Source organism: Struthio camelus, chromosome 18 (genome assembly GCF_040807025.1).
Source record: "Struthio camelus isolate bStrCam1 chromosome 18, bStrCam1.hap1, whole genome shotgun sequence".
NCBI lineage: Eukaryota > Metazoa > Chordata > Aves > Struthioniformes > Struthionidae > Struthio > Struthio camelus.
The window spans coordinates 19060272-19077672 of record NC_090959.1 but is presented as its reverse complement, the minus strand read 5'-3'; the positions used below and the strand labels follow the sequence as shown (position 1 = coordinate 19077672).

Sequence of the window (17401 nt, the reverse complement as noted above, 5' to 3'; positions counted from 1 at the left end):
TTTAAAAGTGAAAAATAGAGTTTTTATTCAGTGCTTGCACAGTTAGTTCATGTCAACGTAACGTCCCGTTCTTCGCAGCACGATATTCGCAATGGCGAGAACAGTTAGAAAAGCGAATGCTCAGCTTTACCTCTGCAGTAGGGGTTACATGCAGCATGTATTTGTATAGCTATAAATAGTTATGCTATGTAGGTATATAGCACATAAGCAGCTTTGTGCTCACGGTACATGCTCTTCTCGCTACCGCGTTGCCTTCAGAGAATTTTAACTGGCACAAACGGCCGCCGCTGCCGGGCGAGTGGGGCCGGAGCAGAGCATCTTCCTACTGTTTGGTTTGCAAAACCTGCCCCGCTTCCCGGGGCTGTTTAGAGCCACGGGGAAGGGGAGGGGGGTTTGCTGGAGGAGGGGGCTCCGGGGGCAGCCCGCGGGCACGCGAGGGGCCGTGGCCATCCGGTGCTCTCCAGGGGCTTTTTCATTGACTGGGGGTGGCTGCGGGGGGGCCGGGGGCCCCGCTGGCCTCCCGGCTGCACGGCCGGGCTGTGCGTCCCCGGGGGGGGGGGGAGGAAGAGGAGGAGGGGGAGGAAGGCTGCCCGCGGGGAGCCGCCGGGGCCCCTCGCTGCCCGCGCTGGGGCTCGAGCGAGGGGCGGCCGGCGGCGGTCACTTGGGCAGGGGGGCGACGATGACGTTGCGATAGCCCTTCACCCCCATCAGCTTGTCGCTCTCGAAATCCACCACGAGCTTGCGCAGGCCGGGCTGGTGCGGCACGAAATCCAGCCGGAGCTTGGCCTCGGCGCCGGGCTCGACGGGCTCCTCGCTGCGGGGAGGACGGGGTCAGCGGGACGGGGACGGCTGCCGCTCGGCTCGGCCGGGCTCTGCCCCGTCCCCGCGGCGGGGGAAAGGGAGGAAAGGCTCTTACAGCTCCTTGACCTGCTGCCCCTCGGTGAGGCCGGCGCCCTCCACCACGAAGACGCAGTTGTTCAGCGGGGCGGCTAGGGGGTTCGTCAGGGTGATTTCTGCCACCAGCTTCCGCCCTTCCATCGGCTCCCCTAAAACCTGCGAGCAAGCGGGGTTGGACCTCGAGCCCCCCAAGCCGCCCGCCCCGCCGCGGCGCTCCCTTTCCCGGGGGCCGAGGGGGGTCCCGGAGGGCGCCCGGGGTCCGTGGCGCCCGGCCGAGCCCTCACCCGGATCTTGATCTCCGGGTTCTGCACGCAGATGTCCCTGATGGCCAGGACCACCTCTCCGCTCTGCTGGTCGGTCAGGAGCGCCACCACCTTGACGAGGTTGTCGGCGGTGAGGCTGGCGCCGTACTGCTCGTAGAGCACCCGCAGGGGCACGCGCCGCTCTGCAACAACGCAGCGTCAGGGCACCGCGCGCTGCAGCCCGGCTGGCCGGCCGCCCCCTCCGGCCACCCTGTCCAACCACCCCGTCCAGCCGCCCCGTCCAGCCACCCCGTCCAGCCACCCCGTCCAGCCACCCCGTCCAGCCACCCTGTCCAGCCACCCCGTCCAGCTGCCCCATCCAACCATCCCGTCCAACCGCCCCATCCAGCCACCCCGTCTAGCTGCCCCGTCCAACCACCCCGTCCGGCTGCCCCGCCAGCTTTTCCCACCCCTCTGAGCATGGGGAGGTGGTGGGGGCACCCGGTGTGGTCTGACCGCCATGGGGCGTGCGGGAGCCCCAGTGGAGGCAAATCCTGCCAGTCCCGGGCTGGGGCACCAGCCGCGGGGAAGGGAGCTGCGGGGGCTCCAGCAAGGGGGCCCAGGCCCTGCGTGGGGTCGGCTTCCTGCCTCCTTCCCCACGGAGCCTGCAAAGCTTCCCCGAGACAACAGTGGTTATATTTAGCACCTGTTAACCTCAAGATTGCGGGCAGTTTCCGGAGGAGCTGGAGGCACATCCGCGGCTTCTGCCGCCCACGTGCAGCTGGGGACACCGTCCCCATCCCCGCGCCCCTTGGCGGCCCTGGGAGCGCCAAGCTCCCGCGCCGCAGCGGGGACACCGTCCCCGTCCCTGTCCCCGCGCCCATTGGCATCCCTGGGAGCGCCGAGCTCCCGCGCCGCAGCAGGGACACCGTCCCCGTCCCCGTCCCCGCACCCCTCGGCGGCCCTGGGAGCACCGAGCTCCCGCGCCGCAGCAGGGACACTGTCCCCGTCCCCGCGCCCCTCGGCGGCCCTGGGAGCGCCGAGCTCCCGCGCCGCAGCAGGGACACCGTCCCCGTCCCCGCGCCCCTCGGCGGCCCTGGGAGCGCCGAGCTCCCGCGCCGCAGCGGGGACACCGTCCCCGTCCCCGCGCCCCTCGGCGGCCCTGGGAGCGCCGAGCTCCCGCGCCGCAGCAGGGACACTGTCCCCGTCCCCGCGCCCCTCGGCGGCCCTGGGAGCGCCGAGCTCCCGCGCCGCAGCGGGGACACCGTCCCCGTCCCCGCGCCCATCGGCATCCCTGGGAGCGCCGAGCTCCCGCGCCGCAGCAGGGACACCGTCCCCGTCCCCGTCCCCGCGCCCCTCGGCGGCCCTGGGAGCGCCGAGCTCCCACCCCGCACCGCAGCGGGGCCGCTGGTGGGTGCAGTGAGCGCCGCGCGCTCTCCTTCGGGACACGGGGCGGCGGGGAGCCTCCCTTGCTCGCGGCCGCCGCCGGGTCTCCCGAGGCTGCCGGGCCCTCCCTGCCAGGAGGAGCCGCGGGTGCGGGAAGGCGGGTGCAGGCGGCAGCTGCCGAGCCCGCGCGTGCGGAGGGCGCAGGGTGGCCGTGCGGAGCCCGGCTGTCGCCGGCAAACCGCGCGGCAGGAGCAGCAGGCGCCCGCAGCGGCTCCCGCTGGCCCGCGGCCAGGGACGGCTCCCTCCGCTCCGACGCAAAGCGCAAGAGGGTCTGCAAGGACTGCAGCGTGCCGAGGCCTTGGGTTTACATCTTGGCACTTTTTTTTCCTTTTTTCTTTTCTCCAAATTTCACTTAGCAGCAAAGGCTTTTAGATTAGTCCGGCTTAATGCAGTGAGGTTAGGATAAGGTTATTCTTTTAAAAGGTTCCTCCAATATCTAACATGCTGGGGTGACAAAGCTCAGAAAAGGTGAGGACAGAGTGTACCAAAGTGGAACCGGATTTTTTTTCTCAGCCGGAGAATAGTTTCTCGCTTCGGGGTGGGCAGAAGCCGAGCGCGCAGGGCAAAGGCAGGGAGGGAGCTTGATGCTCCTGCATCCATCTGCTTCAAACAGGCGCTTTGCTATTCGAGAATACATCCAGGGTTTATGCTCTAAGGGCTTGACAAAACGGCTGTGCCAGAGTTGAAGAAGGGCCGGGGCTGTGCTGAATGCGCCGAGGAGGGCCCGTCCCCCACGGGAAAACGGGAAGGCGCCGTCAGGAAAGACCCGGCCATGAAAATTAGATGTGCAAGTCGCCGAGGTGTCGCCTGCCCCGAGCAGGCAGCCATGCGAGGCAGGAAGCACGGAGATGCTGCGCCGGTTCCTAACTAAAGCATCGGAGAGGGGGATGTCGGGCTGCCTCGCAGACAGGAATTTTAAAGACCACAATCTCCCGTGCAGCTCCTTCGGCAGCCTGGCCGTTCACGGCGACCTCCAGCCGACACAGCCGGCTCAAGGGCAGCTTTTTAGGCGCTGGTGGAGCTCAGCGCTGACACCAGTCAGAGGGTTTGCAAGCGTGGGGCTGCCTGCGAGTCAGAGGCTGCATCCCACGGCCTCCCCGCGGTGGTAAGAGCAGGCGAATTCGCTATTTTCTTATTGCATCTGAACAAATAGCACACGGCTGAATATTGCATTTGTTACAGGCCCCTTTTGGAGAGCAGATCTCGGCTTAGATTAAAAATTAGTCTGTTCCGGTACATCAGATATATTAGTTTTCTAAGCCCTGAAGGGTCTGTAGAGAAATGGCGTAAATCAAAACTCGGTTTAATTACCGAGCAGGAATGCTAATTTGTAAGAAAAGCCAACCAAGGCTGCCTGGTGTGGCGGCCCGCTGCAGGACAGCTCCGTGGCAAAAATTGCCAGAGGATGGGAAAAGTCATGCCCTTCCAAGGGGCGCCGCTGCTGGAAGCAACGGCGGCGGTCTGCGTTGCCGGCAGCCCGCGGGCTGCGGCGGCGGCGCGAGCCCTGGGTCACCTCCCGGATTCCCTGCCCGCGGGAAAACCCCGCCGGCCTTCAGGAGCCCCTCGCTCGCCGGGGCGGCCGGGCGGCGAGGGGCTGCCGGAAGCCGTGTTCCTCCCGCCAGGCGACGGATGCGCGTTTGCGCCCTGCCGCGGGCCGGGTGCCTCGCTCGGCTTTTCCTGCAAGAAAAGCCAGGAGAGCCTTGCGCGCCTGCCGCCTTGCGCCCGTGCCGCTGCTTCTGCGGTCAGGAACCGAAGGAGGCCGTTGCCGGAGGGCGCGCGCGGCCCGCAGCCCAGCCGAGGGGGGCGGCAGGCGGCTGGGCCGGGGCCACCGGCCGGCCCGGCTCCGCGGCCGAAGCAAAGGCGCGCTGAGGGGCTCGCGAGGGGCCTGAGGAGCGGCCGGGCGCCCGGCGCGGGGCGCTCAGCTTCCTTCCTCCGCACCCGCGATGCACGAGCAGCTGCTCGTGTCCCGCTCGGACGGCACGTCCAGCCCCCTGCCCGACTAACGGCCTTCACCCCTTCGCCCGAGACCGAGGGTCCGCAGCAGTAAATAAGCAGGAGAAAAGCCCTGGAGGCGGCGCTGAGCAGCCCCCCCGGGCTGGCCCCCGGCTGCTGTTATTCCGCGGGATGAAGCAGAAACGTGGCGTTTCTGCGCTGCGCCACCCCAGAGCGCATTTGACCCCCCCCAGGCCGTGGCGTAGCTAAGCCGAATGCGATAACATCCGCAGTGCCGAGCAGCCCTCCCCCCCCGAGCTGGCAAAGCAAGGACCCTGAAAGCCCAAAGCGCAGCGCTGTCCTTGGCCGGCACCTTGTCTGGGGGGGGCAGCGCTGGCGCGCACCCTCGGAGGCGTTTGCAGAGGGGGCTGTTGTGCCAGCCTGGCGTCCCGCGGAGCCCCGGACCGCAGCCACGAGCTGGATGTGCGCAGGCCTGTGCGACGCTCGAAGCGTTGCACGCGACGGGCGCGCTGGCCGCTGAGACGGCGTTTCGGGCAGAAACCCGTCGGCGCTGAGCCCGGGCGCCCCAGAGAGGCGCCGTGGAGCGGGCGGCCGGCACGGCCCCGCTCCGCCGCGGCTGCCGAGCCCGCAGCTGGACGCGGGAGACGGCCCGGCCGGCCAGCAGCGCTAACCAACGGAGAGTCCCTTCTGCGCGGGGCGGAGGGCACTAGGGCTTGAGACACAGCCTTGCACTTATTTTTCAGGAGAGAGGAGCTTGTAAAGGTGCTTATACCGCGCTTGGGGAGCAGCGGAGCTGCTGGGCAGAGGAGCACGGTGCTACGGGCTGGGCTGCAGAGCCGGGACTCTCCGCAGTTCCCGACGGGACGTTGCTGCCTCTGCAGCGTTCCCCCTTGGCCTCAGGCGCAGCTGTAGGAGTTTGCACCTCTGGCCAGCTGCCCCTTGCCTTGCAACCGGCGGCATGGACGGGAAGGGCCAGGCTAGCTCTGCCGCCGGAGGGGCCCCCCCGCGCGCGGCCAGCGTCGGCTCCTACCTGCGCGGGGCGCGAGCGCCACGTTCAGCAGGTCCTTCATGCCGCACTGGGGCCCCACGGTGCCGTTGTAGCTGGCGGTTCGCGCGCAGATCATGAGCCTGCAAACGCGCTCCGTATCCGTGTTGTTGTTGATGACCGCAAAGACGTCAAAGTCGCAGCCGTTGTTGGCGCCCTCCGACAGCTTAATCTTGAGGTGCAATCCCTCGTCCTCTTCGGAGAGATAGCTCTTCTCGTGCTCTGCTTTTGCAAACACCTCCCTTTCTTTTTCGGACCCTGCAGCGCACGAGAAGAATATCGTCACCTGCGAGGTATCGGGCGAGCCAGGCCGCGGTCCGAGCTGCTTCTGCCCTTATCTCTAGAGCTGCCGTGGTGCCATCGCCCTGTTAATTAAATCATTCCCCCGCTCAGTTTTCTGGCAGTTGATCCCTCCCTCCCCGCCTGGCCGCTCCACGGGCTCCTCCACGCCTCCTGCGGCCCGGCGGCCCCGACGTACCCTCCGGGTACTTGTAGTTGTGGGTTATGTCCTCCCTGCTGTCCCGGCCCACGCCCTTGGTGCTGATGTTCTTGCCCACGATGGAGGAGTGCGTGGTCTTCTTCTGAGACCCGTCTCGGGTTGTTATCCAGTACACCACGTCGGCGTTGACCTCGGCGAAGATGAAGGGGATGTCGTACTTCATCGTCAGGTCTCCTTCCTTGATGGCTTTGACGGGAGCAGGCCCGCAGCAGTAAACCCCTGGAGGAGAGGACTCGGCGTCACGGCCGGCGCCGGCAGCCGGCCGCCGCCGCGGGGGGGCCCTGGCGGACCGCGCCGAGGGCGCGGGGTGGACGCCGTCCGCGGGATCGCTCGGCGAAAGGAGGAGCGGAGCACCCGGGGCGGCAGCGCTGCCCACTGCACCTTCGCTCTTCTCCTGGGGGGTCGGGTCCAGCGCCTGCCATCCGTCGTAGCCGGGCGCCAGGTCCGGGCGGCTCATCCACGACTCCACCCAGCAGTGGAAGTTCCTGCAAGGCAGCGAGGGCTGATCCCCCCGCACTGCTCGCCGGCGGCAGCCCGCCGCGGGAAGGGGCCGGGGGGCTGCCGCTCACCAGATCATGTCCTTGGAGCGCCTCTCGTCCTCGCCCGTCTCGCTGAGGTAGCGGTCGATGACCAGGTTGCCGTTGGTGTCGTGGGCAGAGTTGTAGTTGGTGACCACCCGGCTGGGGACGCCCAGGCACCGCAGCACTGCGGGGCGGCGGGGCGCCGTGAGGCCGGGCGCGCTCGGCGCACCCGCCGCCCGCTGCGCCCGGGGCGGCACGCGACACCCGCCGGCCGCGGGCTCGGAGGCTGCAGGCCGGAAAGGGCCCCAAGGGGCTGGAAGGGCTTTTCAGGCGGCGCGCAGCCAGGCGGAGCGCAGCAACCGCTTTCTTCAGCTCGGGGCCGCTGCTCGCCGCGGGCCCAGGGGTGCTCAGCGCTTCGGAGGAAGGCTATGCACTTCTGGGCTTCCCGGAAAATCCACTTTAGTTTTCTGCTACTTCTGTCCTCTAAAACAACTGTCACCTACATAACTCACAAACACCCAGGCGCAGCCCAGCAAGCAAGGCCTGTGGGGGCCTGTGCGGCCCCTAGGAACAACATTTTACGGCTTGCTTCTGTTCTCATCTGCCCCAAACCGGCCGCCTCGGTGCCAGTGGAAACATCTGGAGCTCAGAGGATTCATTACGTTATTGCAAACTGGACCTTAAGCCGCTTTCCCCCCCTTGTGCGGGGAATTCAGCCCCTCCGTCGCAGGCCCTCTCCTTGGCACGGGCGGCCGGGCGGCAGAGCTGCCTGAGAAGCCAGAGCGCTTTCCTTCGTTTCTTCCCTCCCTGCTCCCTGACAAACGAGACTAGCAAAGAGCTTAATTGCTCTGCCATCGCTGCGGCAGGGTTTGATCCGGCACCGGCGGCTGCCTCGGCGGGTGCCGTCCCCGTCCCCGTCCCCGTCGCCGGCGGCGCCGCTTCTCACCCGTGCAGGCCACGGCTGCAAAGACCCAGCACTGGCCGTACTTGACCGGCTGACAGCCAAACTTCTTCCACCTCCTGAGGATGTCCACGCTCCCGATCCAGGCCATGGGGCTCGTCCCGTCCTCATACCTGTTGTCCCACCGCCCCGCCAGCACGCCACGGTCCTCGTCGTTGCAGTTCACCTGCGGGCGTGAGAGACGGCCGCGGCTGCCGGGGAGGAACCGCCGCGACGCAGCCCGCGGGGACGAAGCCGGCGGCCCCCCCCGCCCCGCAGCGCCCTCCGGAGCGGCCCGGCAGGGATTCGCAGGCTCTTCCCGCTGCCCGGGAATTTGCTGGTGATTCCTGCCCGCGGCAGCTGGGGCCGAGCAAGGGGCCGGGGCTGCTGGGGGGGCGACGCGCGCCCCGGCCCTCCCGCGACGCCCCGGGCACAGACGGCTCTAGGCGGGGGGAACGGCAAACGCCGCCTCGCTGCTGCAGCTGGGTAGAGAGGCTGGGGCAGGGGCGCGGGAGCGGGCTCTCACCATGGCGCTCACCACCCTGCCGATGTACACTGGGTCGTTGCGGCGGGAGCAGTCCCGGTCCTGGTCCCGCAGGAACTTGGGGTTTGTGTCCAGCAGCTTGAGGCAGATGGACAAGACGTCGTCCTCGAACTGGGGCAGAAAACAGCGGCGTGAGAGCCGGCCGGAGCGCGCTGCCTCCCTCCCCGAGCCGGGCCGGGGAGGCCCCCCGGCACGCTGCCGCCCTCCGGCTTGGGCCTCGGTCCCCGACGCCCTGCCGTAGGGAGCGATGCTGGCGTTTGCAGCGCTCCGGTAAGGAGCCGGTGCCTGCAAAGGGAAGAGCTGCGAGCAAAGCCCCCGCTTGGCCCCGGGCACATCCTGGCGCCCGCAGCGGCTCTGCTGCACGGGGGCAGTGCGGGCGCGGGAGGGAAAAGCCTCCCCCAGCAGGGCTGGAAAACCCGATTTCCCCGTCACTGGCTGAGGCACAGGACTTCCCTGAACTGAGACACAGCTCCTCCGAGGGCCAGGGGCACCCACGTTCGCCTCTGGGCACCCGCACCCTGGGGGCACCCCCATCCCATGGGGCACCCGCACCCCGGTAGGTACCTGCACCCCAGGGGGCACCCACATCCCGGGGGGGGCACCTGCACCCCAGGGGGCACCCCCATGCCATGGGGCTGCCGCACCCCGGGGGACACCGGCTGCAGCCCTGGCGGTGCTCGGCTGCGGCGGCGGCAGTGCGTTATCGCAGCCGGGCCGCCCCGCGCTGTGTTTCTGCCAAGATTAGGGATGTGCAGGCCCAACAATTCTTGTACAAACATTGCCTGTGTTCTCCCCCAGTTTGCAGGCAGCCTTCCCCGTCTTGGGGCTGCAGCATCCTCCGCCACCAGCAGTGGACGTGCTGCCCCCCACCCCGGTGCCGATTTGGGGACGGGCAGGATGGCACAGCGTTGGCATGGCCCCGGGTGCTGGGGCTGCGGAGGGGCCCCAGCGCCCTGGCGGGCAGGGGGACAGCGGGGGCAGCAGCAGCCGCGCGTCACCTGGCCGAAGTTCCAGGGGGCCGGGGTGATGTAGTCCCGAGTGCCCTGGTAGATGAGCCCCTGCTGCGACAGCACGTACTCGCAGCGCTCGTCCTCGTCGCGGAGGAAGACCACGTCCTCTGCGGGGAGAGCGAGAGCTAGCGGGGACGGGACAGGCTGGGGCAGGACGGGGATGGGATGGGGATGGGGATGAAGATGGGATAGGGACAGGGACAGGACAGGGACACAGTTGGGACAGGACGGAGATGGGATGGGGACAGGAGGCAGCCGGGATCAGGACAGGATGGGGATGGGGAAGGGGATGGGAACCAGCGGGCAGCTCTGCCCCTGCCGCCCTCCCCGGGTGCCGCGTCCCCGGCGGCGCAGCCCCTGCTCCGGAGCTCGTCACCCGCGCCAGCTCCCCAGGGCCTGGGGACGGGCCAGGCCACCGCAGCAATGCGCTGTGAAAAAATCTGGTGGGAAATGAAGTAAGAGGAGCAGAGGGCAGGATTGCTCCCATATGAAAAAAAAACGATGAAGAATTTCAATGCAGTTGGATTTGAACCGATGTGAATGTTTTGGGGGGGTGGTTTTTCTTTTTTATTCTTTACTTGTGGCTCTCTTCCTTCCCTTTTGTTTTACGGTGCCTGGGTTTTTCCCTGGGAGTGGAAACGTCCCAGGTCTGAGAAAGGAACGCCGAGGACCAGGAGTGCTGGCCTGGAAGGCTATTAAAGCCCTGGGGCTCAAGCAGGGGTTACTGCTAGAAAAACTGCCATTTACTGGAATCATTTTGGCAAAAAAAGCATGTGTGTGTATATACATGTCTTTTTTTTTTCTCTCCCCAGCACCAGGGCTCAGCACAGCCCTGGCTGAGCGATGCTTCCTACAACCCTTATCTCTGTAGAGTCAGCACAAAGCATTTGGGATTCAGGAAATTACTCGCTTGAGCAAACACGTCCCGCTCGGACGGGGCCGAGCCCGCGAGGACGGGCTGCACTGCGCCGCGGGCTCCTGGCACGGCGGGAGAGCGAGGAAGCCAGCGGAAACCGTGCCAAGGTCCTGCGTGCTGTTTGCCCAAATACAAACTGCGCAACGCGATTGCTGCCTCCTGCGCCCTGTGCCCTGCTATCCCAATGTCACCAGGGAAATACAGACCCTGCCAGCACCCAGGCTCGCTCCCAGGGGCTGCAGCCAGCCAGCTGCAGGGCATTGGGAAGCTCCCTCCCAGCTCCCAGCTGCACCAGGGCTGCCGGGGGCTTTATGGGTGCTGGAGCAGGTGTTTCCCCTTCGCTGTAGGGGATTGCCCAGCCCCAGGGATGGGGAGCAGCTTGGCTGGGAGCCCTGGGTGTTTCCAGCCTCGGCGATGGGGTAAGAAGGGCCACGTGGCCCTGGGGAAGGGGATTGCGGTGGTGGCCACTGTGGGGGTCCCGGGATGGTGCTGGGGGGGGAAGCGGAGATTTCTGCTTCAAGCCACGTTCAACCTGCGCTGGCCGCCCTGCGAGTTTGGGGAAGTGGCTTGTTTTTGCCTCATCTTGAAAACCTCCGTTTTCAAGATGTGTGCGTAGCCGGGGAGGTGAAAGTCTCACCTGGATGCCAAGGGTTAAAGAGCAACACGAAGTCTCCGATGCTGAAGCTGGTGCCCTGGTAGCCGGTGGAGGCCTCCAGCGTGAGGCTGTAGCGGCCGATGCGGGCGCTGGGCGGCGAGCAGAGGGACAGGGACAGCGAGGCGCCGTCCTGCTCCTGCACCACCGCGCTCCAGCCCGACTCGTCCGGGAAGTCGGTCACGGGGAAGTGCGACTTGGTCCCCGACGTCTCGATGGGGCAGGGCCCTGCCGAGCCAGGGCTGCGTTAGCACCCGCCGTGCTCCCGGCCGCCGCGTGCACGGAGCCGGCTATCCCACGCCAGCCGGCCCCGTGCCCCCCGGCCGCCCCGTCCAGGGGGGGCTCGGCGGCCGGCGCTGCTCGGGGGCTCTCCCCCTGGGCCCGGCGGGGCCGCACCAGTGGGCAAACCCAGCTGCCAGTGCCCCGGTCCCGCCGCGGCCCCGGCTGCGAACACGACGGCCCTGAGCAGCGGGACGTTTTGGGGAAGAGCCCTGCGAGGGGTTCGCAGCCTCGGGCGCTGCTGCAAACTGGCCGCGTTTAGCGACCGCGTGTGGGTGCGCAGCGCGGGGCTGGGTGCAGGGGAAGCGCCCCGGCCCCCCGGCCACGGCCCCCCGGCAAGGGGCTGAGGCGCTGTGCTGCCCGGGCCCCGGCCAGCCCTCGCCCCGCCGCGTGGGCGGACGCCAGGCGAGTCACCGAAAATACCGATGAACTCATGGGAGTGACACAGTTCCCCCCCTGCCCTTTCGGGGGGGGGGGGGCCGCGCTCGCCGTGCCTGTCGGGGGCAGCCGGTGCCAGGGCAGCTCCTGGCAAAACGCGCATCCCTGGGCATCTCCCCGCCGGGGACACCGGGCGCCTGAGCAGGGCTCTTCGGATGCCTCGGCGCAAAAAACACGAGCACTATTTTTGCAGTGAGCCGTTGCCCCCCTTCCGGTGGGAGGGGGCGCGTCTGCCTGGGGCGGCCCCCCTGCCGACCGCCCTGGCCGGATCCTCCGGGCTGAGCAGCACCGCTCCCAGCACGGGGACGGACCGGCATCGTGTCGTGCCGCACCGTCCCCGGCTCCCCTCCCGCTGGAGATGCTCCCACCCGCTTTTTGCAAGAGCTGCAGCTGCCGGCGGGGGCCCTCCGGCCGCGGCGGGGGCCTTTCGCTGCCCCGAAACTGCCCGGCAGCGCCGCAGGGGACGCCAGCCCGCGGGCGAGCTCCGCTGCCGGCGCGCTGCGGGCCCCCGGGGCGGGGGTGCCCGTGCCTGGGCTGGAGACGGGGCGAGTCTGGGTTTACGAGCATCAGCTCTCCTAAGGCAGGATCTGAGCTTTTGCGGGGGAAAGAAAAGGGAAGTTTTAAATTGCAAGGACTGCGGGGGCAGGCCCCTCCCGGGAGGAGAGCTTCCCAGGGCAGGGCTTACCCAGGCCGTGCCGGCCCGGCCGCGGCCCCCGGTGCCCCGCGGCGGCCCCCGGCGCCTCCCCTGCACGCTCGGGCCTGTTTGACTCAGCAGGATGCTGGATCCCCAAATAGCCCTCGCCCAAGGCAGGGCTTCCCCTGGCTTTGTTGTCAGCCGGCTACGGGGCCAAGGGCAGCGGGGGAAGCGGAGGCGAGCCCTGCGGCCAGCCCGGGGCCAGCGCGCAGCCCGGCGCCCACCTCCGCTGCGCGGACGCCTTCGGGAGGAGGCTTTGCCGCTCCTCGCTGGCACGAGCAGTAGGAGCATGTTCTTCCCATTGCGATACCCAGAGCCCGGGGCCGGGAGGGTGGCGGAGCGCGGGTGGCACCCGAGCACAGGCGGGACGGGAGCAGCATCCGCGAGCACCGTCCGCTGCCGGGCGCCGACGCGAGGCCGCGCTCACCTGTCTCGACGTTGAAGGCCAGCTTGTCCAGCCCCTCCTCGTAGCCGCGGCCGGCGAAGCGCAGGGTGAGGGCGAAGGGCTGCCCGCGCCGCACCACCAGCTGCCGGCAGCCCAGGGCGGCCGTGCGGTGCGCCCGGCCGTTGCTCTCGCACTGCAGGTCGCACGTCTCCAGCAGCAGCTCTGCGGAGGAGGCAGGGCGGCGTGAGGCCGGCCGCCCGCGGCGGGGGCAGCGCTCCAGCCTGGGGCTGCTGCCCGCCGCGCTCGCGAGCCTCCCCAGCCCCGGCTCGGGCGCCTGGGAGCAGCAGCCGGCAGCCTGCACCGTCCCGGGCTCCACGGGAGGCGCTGGCACCGCTCGTCCCGAGCCGCCCACGGGCCGCGGGGCTGGCAGCAAACCGCTGGTCTCCTGCCCGAGCGCGGCGCGATGCTTCCGGCGTTGGGGGGCTGCAGCCCGCAACGCCCCGGCGGGCGACGGATGCCGCGTGCTGCTGGAGCCGCGGCCCCGCTCGCAGCCTCCGCCGGGCTTGGCTCCGCTTTCGGGAGGCTCCGGGCCCGTGTGCCGGGTTTGCGGTGCGTGGGTCCCCCCCGCCCCTCCCCGAGCAGCGTTTCCAAGCTTGGAGCCGGCCGGGGGGGTTTCTGTGCCTCGGTCAGGCTGAGCAGGAGTTTGCGAAGCAGCTTTGCTGCTCGGCAGCTGTGACCGATGGGAGAGGCCAGCAATGGGGGGCGCATCCCCGGCCTGGGGCGCCCGCTCTGCCTGCTGCGCCCCCGGGTGCGAGCAGAGCCGTGCGCCCGCCGCGGGGGGCCGCGCCGCCCCGGCACCGCGCGGGAGCCACACAATGCACCGTGGTGCCGTCCCTCATCGTCCCAGGCCGCTGACCCGCGAACGCGCTGCAGTCAGACGGGTTATTTGCCAGTGTAAGCAAAAGCGTTTGATGCAGGCGAGCAGAGGGAGCCCAGCGCCCGAGCGAGGCTGCAGGGCCCGATCCGCTGCTGCTGGGTGGAAACGGCAGGTCCTGGGCTTGCCGTCCCCAGGGCTAAGAGGAAAACCCACTTCCTGGTTTTCCCGGAAGGAAAACTCGATCTCACCCGTCCCTGCCGCGCGGGGGGAGCTGCCGGAGGGAGCCGGGACTGCTCGGAAATAAGGGCAAGGCTGGTCTGGCTGGGCACGGGGCCCCGGCGTGGGCAGAGCGCGGCCGCGGAGAGGTCCTTGCCCTTGACACCTCCCCTCCCCGGAGCAGCAGCATCGCTCTGCGCCGTGCCGGGGCGAGCTCGAACCTCGCTGACGCCGAGCCAGAGCACAGGTCGCGTTTGGGAGGCTGCAGAGGGACACATTGGCGCGGGCGCAGGGGCTGCCCTCGCCCCGACCTCCCGGGGTTATCGTCCTCGGTGCCTCTGGCAGAAAGCACCGAGCTCCGCACAGCGCGAGCGTCTCTTCCGGGGCTGATGGGCGGCAGGAGGCCGGCAGCGAGAGGGCTGCGACGCGGCTGCGGCCCGCGGAGGCTCCGGCGGCTCTGGGAGCGGCGCTGGGCGCGACGGCCGCAAGGACCGGTGCCGCGGGCTGGGCTCTGCGCAGGGGGCCCGGGCTCGGCGGCAGCATCGCCCCGCGCGGTGGTCCCGGCTGGCACCATCTCGCCCGGCCCTGCCACGCCGCGCGGCGAGGAATGCCTGCCGATCGCTGTCCTCCACCGACATCCCGTTTCTTGGGGCATTTCAGACCGTTGGGCGGGGGGGGGGGGGTCTCTTCTCACCATCACACAAGCTCCAAAAAGCTGCCCATGCGGAGGGATTGCTAAAGGCCTGGGAGCGTGGTTTCTGATTGAGTTTCCAGAAAACCTCCTTAAAATCAGGGTGAGGCCCTAAGGACATGTTCTTAGCTCAGCTGTCAGCACCATCGTCTAGGGGAACAGTGAGAGCAGCGAGAGCTTTAAATAGTACAAAACTTCATTCTGCAAACATTGGTGCTGCTCCAGCACACAGAGCGCTGCTGCTCCGGAGGAAGAAACGGGAACGGAGCCTGCCGCTAAGAAACACGCTTTTTCCCCATTGCAACCCTATACTTCCACATCCCATATTTTGTATGGCGCCTTGCTGGAGTTGCCAGTCCACCGACCCAGCTCTTGCGCCAGTCTCCGGCCGCGCCGGCGAGAGCGGTTCGGTGCCGGCGGAAGGTGCTGGCAAGCGCCGGGCGGCGCGCGGGCAGGTGCCGAGGCAGTGGCGCACGGGCAGGGCCGTGGCGGGTGAGCGCGGGAGCGTTGGCGGCCGCGCTGCAGGCTCGGGAACCGGCCGAGCACGGGCGGCGCGGCGCGGCCTTACCTTCAGCCATGGTGTGGGGAGCGGGACGCGTGGTGCGGGATGCGGCCGGGTCTGCGCTCGGGGCCGTGCCGGGGCTGCTGCCCGTCTCCCGGCCGCGCTGCTCTGCTGCTTTTATAGCAGGAGCGCCGTCCCCCCCCGGCCGGGGGACGGCGCAGGGGAGAAAGGCAAGACAGAGTTTCCAGGAAACAGTGGTTTAGGTCCCACCTAGTTAAAACAACAACCAAAAAAGCTGCACGGGGCTGAGCAGCGAGCAGCCCGCTGGCCGGCGGTGCGGTCCTGCTGCCGGGGCGCCCGGCCCTGTTAAAAATAACGTGGGAGGAGGAGAGGGGGCTGAGCTGCCGGCACGGAGGTGCCAGAGACACGAGGAATGTTTTCTCCATATAAAGTTTTCTTCCCCTTATCTCGATGCCCAGGCGCTCCCGGCACGGGCTGCGGCTGCCTGGGCTCGCGGCAGCCAGCTGCCTCCCCGCAGGGCGGGCGAAGGGGCCCTGGGGCCGCCGGGCCAGGCGGAGAGGCCCCGCGGGCTGGGATGCGGGGACGGCAGCAGGGGTCTCCGAGACGTTTCCCCTCCGACACGGTGCGGGTTTTTCATGGGATTGGAGCCGACCCGCTCCAGGAAGGAGCCTCGCAGGGACCCGGCGGCGGGCTGGCGCAGGGGCCGCGGTGGCGTGGCTGGTCGCCCGGAGCCGGGCGGCTCGGCTGCAGCTGGGGGCTGGTGTGGTTCTCCGCTGAGCAAGCCGCCTGCGTGTGTTGTGGCCTCGGAGCTGCAGTCAGCGGGCTCCGGGCTCCAGCCCCCGCCGTCAGCGGGACGCCCCGACCTCGACAGCATGACGACGAGAAACCAGGGAAAAGAGAGCGGAAGGGCAGCCCGTTTGGGGCACGAGCGGTCGCTATACTGTGCAGCCACGACTGAACTGGGGAGCTCTGCTATGTACAGGTATTTTCAGCTCTGTTACACTTCCAGCTCTGCCATGCTTCGAGCTTAGTTATAACTTCTTATCTCTAATAAATTCTCACACTGGACAAAGGATGCTCTCGAGTTCAGTGCGACTCGCCCCGGGATGCGCGGGAACCCCGGACGCCGCTCTCGTGGCGCGGGAAGCCCTGCGTCGGGGCAGCAGCCGGGCTCGCCCTGGCAGCCGGACGGGCCCCGGGCGAAGCAGGATGCTGCCCGCTCAGGTGTGACAAAGTGCCCCGCGCCGGGAGCGTTTCCAGCCCGCGGTGCCACCTCTTCCAGTGGCACCTGCTCCTTCAGCAGGAGGCTTTTTGGCAAGAGCCGGTTGTGCCGGGTCGGTCTGTGCACGCCAGGAGCAGACTCCTGGGACAAACCTTCGGGCGGGAGGGACGCCAGGTGTGCTCCGGCCCTCGCCCCGGGCAAAAGCAGCCCCTCTCCAGTGGCCCCGGCCGCTTTAGCAGCTTGCAGGGCAGAGGGCAGCTGGGGAGCGCCGGCACCCGAGGGAGCCCTGCAAAGGAGCTGCAGGAAAAGAGCAGGCGAAGGCAGCGGCTGCCGCGGCCGGGGGGGGGGGCCTGTCCTTCGTAGCTGCCCGTGGGAGGGGAAGGGAAGGGGGTTAAACTGCGGGCAGCAAACTTCTGCTTAGGCAAAGCTCAGGGACGGATGTTTCTAGTGAAATCCCTCCGTGCGCTGCTTTGTCATGCCCGTGCCCGCGCTGGTGAGATGGTGGCGGTGGCACCCTGCGGCTGCCGGGTCTGCTCCCATCACCTGCTAGCGCTCGCCCGGGGGTGTCCAGGACGCGGATGGTGCTCCCCGGCGCATCCCTGCCGTCGCCGCCGCGGCTCCCCTGCCCTGGGCTGGGAGCTCCTGCGGGCGGCGGGCAGAAAGGCAGCGCTGGCGGTGGGAGCCTTGTCTGGCAGCATCAGGCGAAGCCCACGCGCAGCCAAAGCCCTTGACGGGCCTTCAGCACCTCTGCTGCGGGAGGGGAGCGGGGGCCGGAGGGTCCCGGTTTGGTCCCAGCTCCTCAGCAAGAGGAAACTTCCCTCATTTCGGGGCACGTGGCCGTTCGGTTCAGCACCGCACGCAGCAGAGGCGTCCGCCCGTCCGCTGGAAAATGCCACGCGTGGGAAGGCAGCCACAGCGGGCACGTTATTTTTACCCTCCTCAGCGAGACAAGGTTGCATTAAGAGGCGGTTGGCACGCCGGATGCCCGGAATAACTCGGCAGTTATTTGCTCCAGGTGCTCGGGAGAGCAGGGCGGCGCCCCCCGCCCCTGGCGCTGCTTCAAAGCCGGCTGTTTGCTCCGCTGGGTGGGGGCGCTCGGAACAGGCTGCGGCAGCCTGGCAGCATCTTCGCGCCGGCAGCGCCTGACTCAGGCTCTTGTGCCGGCGGCTAAACAAGCCCGTGAAAAGGCGCAGTGTCTTCCCCTGGGTCGCGCTGCCAAGTAGCCGAGGGCCCTGGGCCGGCCCTGCCGCCGGCGTGGATGGCCCCTGCCCCGAGGGGGAGGGCAGGGGGGCGCCGCCCCCAGCCGGCGGGATGCCGCCTCCCCCGGTGGGGGCGGCCCGGGGACCCCCGCGCGGCGCCGTCCGCTCGGCGCTTCCCCCAGGCCGGGGCCGGCGGCGCCGGGGAGTGCGGC

At 68.6% G+C, this 17401-nt stretch overlaps 1 protein-coding gene across 1 annotated transcript; it reads right to left on the bottom strand.

Moving 5' to 3' along the window:
• On the bottom strand, positions 1-15121 carry TGM2 (transglutaminase 2). Its single transcript, XM_068913038.1, has 13 exons — positions 14814-15121; positions 12504-12683; positions 10651-10893; positions 9086-9204; positions 8070-8198; positions 7550-7730; positions 6652-6787; positions 6464-6567; positions 6062-6301; positions 5569-5841; positions 1182-1342; positions 917-1053; positions 1-814 (listed from the first exon to the last, which is right to left on the bottom strand). Exons 1-13 carry the CDS (start codon positions 14821-14823, stop codon positions 658-660), a joined length of 2070 nt encoding a protein of 689 aa, XP_068769139.1. The 5' UTR covers positions 14824-15121; the 3' UTR covers positions 1-657.
• Positions 15122-17401: the final 2280 nt, after the last annotated feature.

Bases quoted from the DNA above. Each gene is read 5' to 3' on its own strand.
- TGM2 (XM_068913038.1), bottom strand. The intron at 9,205-10,650 runs GTGAGACTTTCA...CTCTCCCCGCAG, and splicing joins CTTTAACCCTTGGCATCCAG to AGGACGTGGTCTTCCTCCGC. The intron at 8,199-9,085 runs GTGACGCGCGGC...TTTCTGCCCCAG, and splicing joins CCCCCTGGAACTTCGGCCAG to TTCGAGGACGACGTCTTGTC.